The sequence below is a fragment of the Peromyscus eremicus genome, chromosome 4 (assembly GCF_949786415.1).
Source record: "Peromyscus eremicus chromosome 4, PerEre_H2_v1, whole genome shotgun sequence".
Classification (NCBI taxonomy): domain Eukaryota; kingdom Metazoa; phylum Chordata; class Mammalia; order Rodentia; family Cricetidae; genus Peromyscus; species Peromyscus eremicus.
Genome location: NC_081419.1, coordinates 125855726 through 125861725, shown reverse-complemented (window position 1 = coordinate 125861725; position 6000 = coordinate 125855726). Strand labels below are relative to the sequence as shown.

Below are 6000 nucleotides of genomic sequence, written 5' to 3'. Positions count from 1 at the left end.
TGTAGGGCCACAGGTGGAGCACTATGGCTTGGATGTAAAATGCCCCAGGCTTCTGTGTTTCTTCCTAGCCTGCCACTGCTTTGGGAGGCTGTAGAACCTTTGGCCTGAGGCCCAGCTGGGGAATATAAGCCACCAGGGACAGGCCTGTGGAGGTGACAGACCTGTCTTAACTTCTAGCCTGAGTTGTGCTTTCTGGTCAAAAGGAGTTCTAAGACCCTGCCACAAACTGAACCGCATCACCTGGTCATCTCTGCCAGGAAGATGGACTTCAGTCCTGGAAAACAGTGAGCCGAATAAATCCTTGCAACCAAGTCATGTTTGAAAATGTGGCCTGCGTTATTCCTTGGTCAGCACCAACAGTAAAGAATGTGCTTCAACATCAGCTTTGCTGAAGGCTTTCCGGGAGTCCATGAAGTCACCTGCCCCTCAGCACAGGCTCCTTAACCACACACTCATTCTGAACAAAGAAGAATAAATCTGACAGACTGACTGCTTCCATTTACACTATGACTGAAATCAGTCTAGAGTTTAACGCTCTTTATTTTATGCTTAAAATATACATATAAAAGAGGAGTGGAGGGGATTAAGAGGAAAAAAGACTGTGCTAAAACAAACACTTGAAGTCCTAGAAGACCAATAGTAAAGGACCAACTGATGTCGAAAGGAGGTAACTACAAGAAGTCTGATTAAAGCCTAAATGAGTCATGTCTCACTAGTTTCAAAACTGCGTACAATGATCTTCGAGAACAATGGCGTGCGCTCACAGTGGTCACTGCCACACATAGGTCCACTGCCACACGTGGTGGTGAGTCTGGAAAGGGCTCCCAGGCCCAGTGTGACGTAAAGAGCTCCTACTGGAAGCGGGTGGAGAACTTCGGAGACACGGGCACCGTCAGCGGCAGCTCACTTGACTTCACCTCCACCGCTGAGTACTTGCGGATTGGATTCGCCTTGTGCACCTGTGAGCAGGGAAGCGAGGTTACTGCCCAGAAGGATGCTGCAGACCTGTGCATACTCGTTGCTTTTGTCCTTCACAGGAAAATGGTTGGAAAGGTTTACAGATCCCAGTGACAAATTTAAGGAAGGAGGGCACAGTAAAATGGAGAACTATGATGCCCAAACAGGTTCCAACTCTTGCTCACTGGGCCACTCACTAAGAATGTCCAACTTATCCTCAGTGTAAATTACTACGGAGAGTAACAGAGTCTTTCTCAACTGTAGAAGACAAAGTCACAAGTTAAAAACTTGTGCTAGGGGCTGGAGCAATGGCTCAGTGGTTAAGTGCATTGATTGCTCTTCCAAAGGACCCAGGTTCAGTTCCCACCACCCACATGGTGGCTCACAACCATCTGCAACTCTAGTCCCAGGTATCTGTCACCCTCCTCTGACCTCTGAGGGCACCACGCACACACACGGTGGATACGCATACATGCAAGCAAAACACTTATATGCATAAATTAATAAATAAATCTTTTAAAAATTAAAAAAATAAATGTAATATTTAAAAAGAAACAAGGAGCCGGGCGGTGGTGGCGCACGCCTTTAATCCCAGCACTCGGGAGGCAGAGCCAGGCGGATCTCTGTGAGTTCGAGGCCAGCCTGGTCTCCAAAGCGAGTTCCAGGAAAGGCGCAAAGCTACACAGAGAAACCCTGTCTCGAAAAACCAAAAAAAAAAAAAAAAAAAAAAGAAACAAGGAGCTCTGATGCCCTTTTCTAGCTTCCATGGGCACTCCATGCAAGCAGTACACAGATATTTATGTAGTCAAAACACTCATATCTGAAAAAACAAAAAATAAAAAATATTTTAAAAAATAACCAGAGTAAAATTTTAAGCTTATTTGATTGACTTTTAGTATTCAACAAAAGGCAAAAGAGCAATAATCAAGAAGGGCTGCTGGGGAGACGAGGTGTGGCCAATTAATACAGCGATATGCAGCCCTGATTCATTGTGCTTAGGGAGTTGCCCCTGGCCTCCACTGTAAGAAACAGATCTACACTGGGAACAAACTAGATACCTGAAAACTACAGGCAGGGACCTGAAAACTATACAAGCAAAAAAGAAAACTAGCACGATGAAGCAGAGGCTGGTTTTTGGAGTGTACCAAGGGGAGACTGCTGTTTCCCCTTTACTCGGCTGTCAAGGTAGATGTCGAACAGTTTGTCCCGGCTCCACCAAAACCCACAACAGAGACAAGCCGGGGTTTGCCAGTGCGCATGCTGCCCAGCTGATTACCAGTTCTTTCCGTAGCCTGGCTAGCTCCTCCTTTTCCTGCGCCTCTTCCTGTTGCCTGACTTCTTCCAACTGCTGCATTTTCCAGGCTTCCATTTCAGCCATTCTCTTTCCCAACTCCTGCCGCTCCTTGGCTCTCTTCTCAGTGGCCAGTTGAAAGGGTTCCTGAACTAGAGAACCAGAAAGGTTCTCTGAGTACACAAACAGAGACAATATTGATGTACATGCAGTACTCCATAAACCTAGCCCCCCAGGACTAGGCCAAGTGGGAAGACATGGCTAGCACCCAAAAGCTACCGAAGAAGTGTGGAGTAAAGTCACTTACAGACTTAGAATGCTGAGCTGTAGTTGGAAAGGCCTATGGAAGTCATTTAGTGGAAATGAGACAACAGCCAGACCTAGTGAGGTGACGGGGCTTGCTCAGCACTACATGCTGCTCTCCCTGACAGGAATTTTAACACAGAAGGAGAAGAATCCCAACCCCCACCATGTTGCCCAATGCCTAAGAAACCCCAGCACCTTTCCCTCATCCACTTGTCCCCTGCTTGGGGGTGGCCTGTGACTGTCACTGAAAGGCCAGCTGTGTCTGCCCAACACAGTCGACAACTTAAGGGAGCAATGGCCTCAACAAGGGCAGAAGGCTGGTCTAAGGGAAGGAGCTCCCGTCCTCTCAGGTAAGACATTTCTTGTTGACACAGCAAGTCCTAGCACCCCCTGCAAAGCCTGACATTCTGTCCCAACCCCCAATAGCACATAAAATACTACCTGCAACTGATTTCTTCTCTTTTTTGGGAACAAAGGGCTCTTGGAAGACGACGGTGTTTGGCCGCGCCTTGAAGCAAGCTGCTTCCTTCTGTTGCTTCAGCTCTTCTTCCAGCTGTTGGGGAGAAGTCTGTCAGACAGCAGCACACAACTTTTCATGACCACTGTGCAGTAACTAACACACATCCGGAAGGTTCTGGACTGCCTCATTAGAAAGACAGCACTTGCCAGCCCTTGATTTCCTATAAGTGAGTAGTCAGACCCAGAGGCTCAATTAAATCCTGGGTAGCTTTGGTTTTGAGAAGAGACAGAGAACAGTGACAGTGGCAAAATTAGATGCCAATTACACCAAACTATGTGTCTTTAATCACCTACTATGATATATAAAGAGCAATTATATCACACACCATGCTGAAAAAACAGCCTATCTTATTGAGAACCAATTCTCCCATCCTGTTTTTTACCAAAGCACCAACTTAAGGAAATAGATGAGAAAGGAGTTACAGAAACTCTTGACTGAGAAGGAATCTTGCATCACCAGGCGGCTACTAAAGCAGAGGTGAGCAAAATTCAGCCTTCCAGCAAATCAAGATGAACTAAGAGTAGTCTTTACATGTTCAAATATACAAATGGGAGGGGGGCAAATGGGGAAGAGAAATTATCTGACAGAAGTCATATGTAACCTATAAAACCTAAAATAAATATTATTTGACCTTTTACAGAAAAACTGATATGACTCCTGGTTTACATAGAATATATTAAAATGATCAAACCTGTCACCCCAGATGATTTCAATATAGATAGTGGATCTACCAGTCCAACCTACCTATAGGCCTGCTCACTCACCTACACACTCATCAACCAACCAACCACCAACCAACATTCCAGCTGCACCCCTCTTCCTACCTGTTGTTTCCACATCTCAGCCTTATAGGCACCCCTCTTGTCTGTTTCCAGGGAGAAAGGCTCAGCCTGAGTCACATTCTTCACCTTTTTCTCTGGCAAGTTAATGGTGTCAAAATGGGGCACAGGAAGGGCCTTGAACTTGGGCACCTAAAGGAAAAGCAAACAGAAGAGTAACGTAAGGAACTTTGGTCAATGAGGAAGACAGGAAAATCTACCCCACAGAGGACATCAGATCCTGTTGATGACTTCAGTGCCTTCCCACCTTCAAGTCTCTGCATAAAACAGACAGATGACAAACACTAAAAGGATCTCTTGGCAGACATGGTGACGCACACCTAGAAGCCCAGACCTCCAGGAGCTGATGAAGGAGGATCAGGAAATCAATATACCTGCCTAGACTACATAGTGAGACAATATCTCAAAAGCCAAACAAAACCAAAAAAGGCTCTTAGCAAGTATGCTGGTAAGCATTTTGTCAGCTTGACACAAGCCAGGGTTATCTGGGAAGAGGAAACTTCAACTGAGAAAACATAGTCAAACAATAACCTTCTTCTCAAGCTGCTTTTGGTCGTGGTATTTTATCACAGAGATAGAAAGCAAACTGAGACAGAGATAAAGCAATTATTTGATCCTGAATATGCGTATAGACCTGAAAGACAGGAACATGTGTATGGACCTGAAAGTCAGTTTGCAAAGCAGTGGACCCTTTTAAACCCCAAAGAAAACCTAGGTTTTCCTCCTAACACTTCCAAAACTGGCAGCCATGAGCCTCCTTGTGCCAGACAGGTTACTTGCCCAACACATATTTCACAGGGGGTCTTGCAGGCCACCAGTGGAAAGCAATGATTTCAATAGTAATTTTATATAAGAAGTATACATATACCTTTTTATTAAAACATATGTTTTTATACTTTTTTATATATTTAGTAATTTTGTATAAAAGTTCCCTGGGGCTGGAGAGATGGCTCAGCAGCTAAAAGCACTGACTGCTCTTCTGGAGGTCCTGAGCTCAATTCCCAGCAACCACATAGTAGCTCACAACCATCTGTAATGAGATCTGGTGCCCTCTTCTGGCCTGCAGGGATACATGCAGACAGAACACTATATACATAATAAATAAATCTTTGAAGAAAAAAAAAAGTTCCCTGAGTGAGGTGTAGTGATAGATACATGCCTGTACTTGAAAGCAGAAACAGGAAGACAACCACAGATTCAAAGCAAGTCTGTTCTACACAGCAAGACACTGCCTCCAAACAAACAGACAGACAGACAGACAGACAGGGGAGAAAAGGTTCCCTGTAAAGGACCAAAGGGAGTATTTTGCAAATTACAAAATGAAAACACCTACCTCCCCTTTCTGCATTTCTTTTATTTTCTTCTCCTTCTGCACCTGGCGCTCTTTGTCGCGGGTATCAAAGGAGAAAGGGCACACCTCCACGTTTCTTGCCTCTGGGATATGGGGCTTATAAGGCACCCCATAATGTGGCACAGGTTGAGCTCGTATCACGACTGGCTTATCCTCTTCCTAAGAGAGAAACTACAGTTTACAAACAAGAGTCCTCATGTCTCCCCTGCCCACCCACCTCAGAATGTGGACTCAGAAGGCACCGGATGAGATCAGCCACTAATTAATGCAAGTCACTCAGCGTAAGGTGTGACTACAGAAACCTAGATTCCTTTTCTATCAAAGATGGACAATGCCAATTCAGTTACCACATCATAGGTCAAAGCAATGTAAAAAGCATTTGGTAAATAACCAAAACAATTACTCTTTAAAAATCTCAAGTTCCTCACAGGAATGTTGGAATAACTAATGAAATCAGACAGACAAAATGAAGAGCAGAAGGTACTAAGTAAGCATACTTATACCTTAGACTCTGACTCAGACTCCAGACTCCACTAAAACATGTGACTGGAATTAATGGTTGCCAAACCCAGAATAGGACCAAGTTGGTTGTTTGGGTTCAAGCTAGTAACATAAGATTACCATGTATTTTAGTTTCAACTGAACCTATAAAAAGGTTTATGCTGAGGTCTACTATAAAATTACCCTAACTCTGGATATTTATAGATAAAATAGGAGATGTAATAAGAAGCTAGTA

General features: G+C 44.4%; 1 protein-coding gene across 3 annotated transcripts in view; it reads right to left on the bottom strand.

Moving 5' to 3' along the window:
• Window positions 1–522: 522 nt before the first annotated feature.
• Window positions 523–6000, bottom strand: part of Tpx2 (TPX2 microtubule nucleation factor) — a 47212-nt gene continuing 41734 nt past the window's right edge. For 2 of the 3 annotated variants that reach the window (XM_059261646.1, XM_059261645.1), the window contains exons 13-17: window positions 5247–5423; window positions 3899–4045; window positions 2996–3107; window positions 2234–2421; window positions 523–959 (exon numbers count right to left, since the gene is read on the bottom strand). In XM_059261646.1, coding sequence (XP_059117629.1) covers window positions 852–959; window positions 2234–2421; window positions 2996–3107; window positions 3899–4045; window positions 5247–5423 — 732 coding nt within the window. In that variant the 3' untranslated portion in view covers window positions 523–851. The remainder of the gene's footprint in view (window positions 960–2233; window positions 2422–2995; window positions 3108–3898; window positions 4046–5246; window positions 5424–6000) is intronic. The other variant, XM_059261647.1, reaches the window with a different exon arrangement.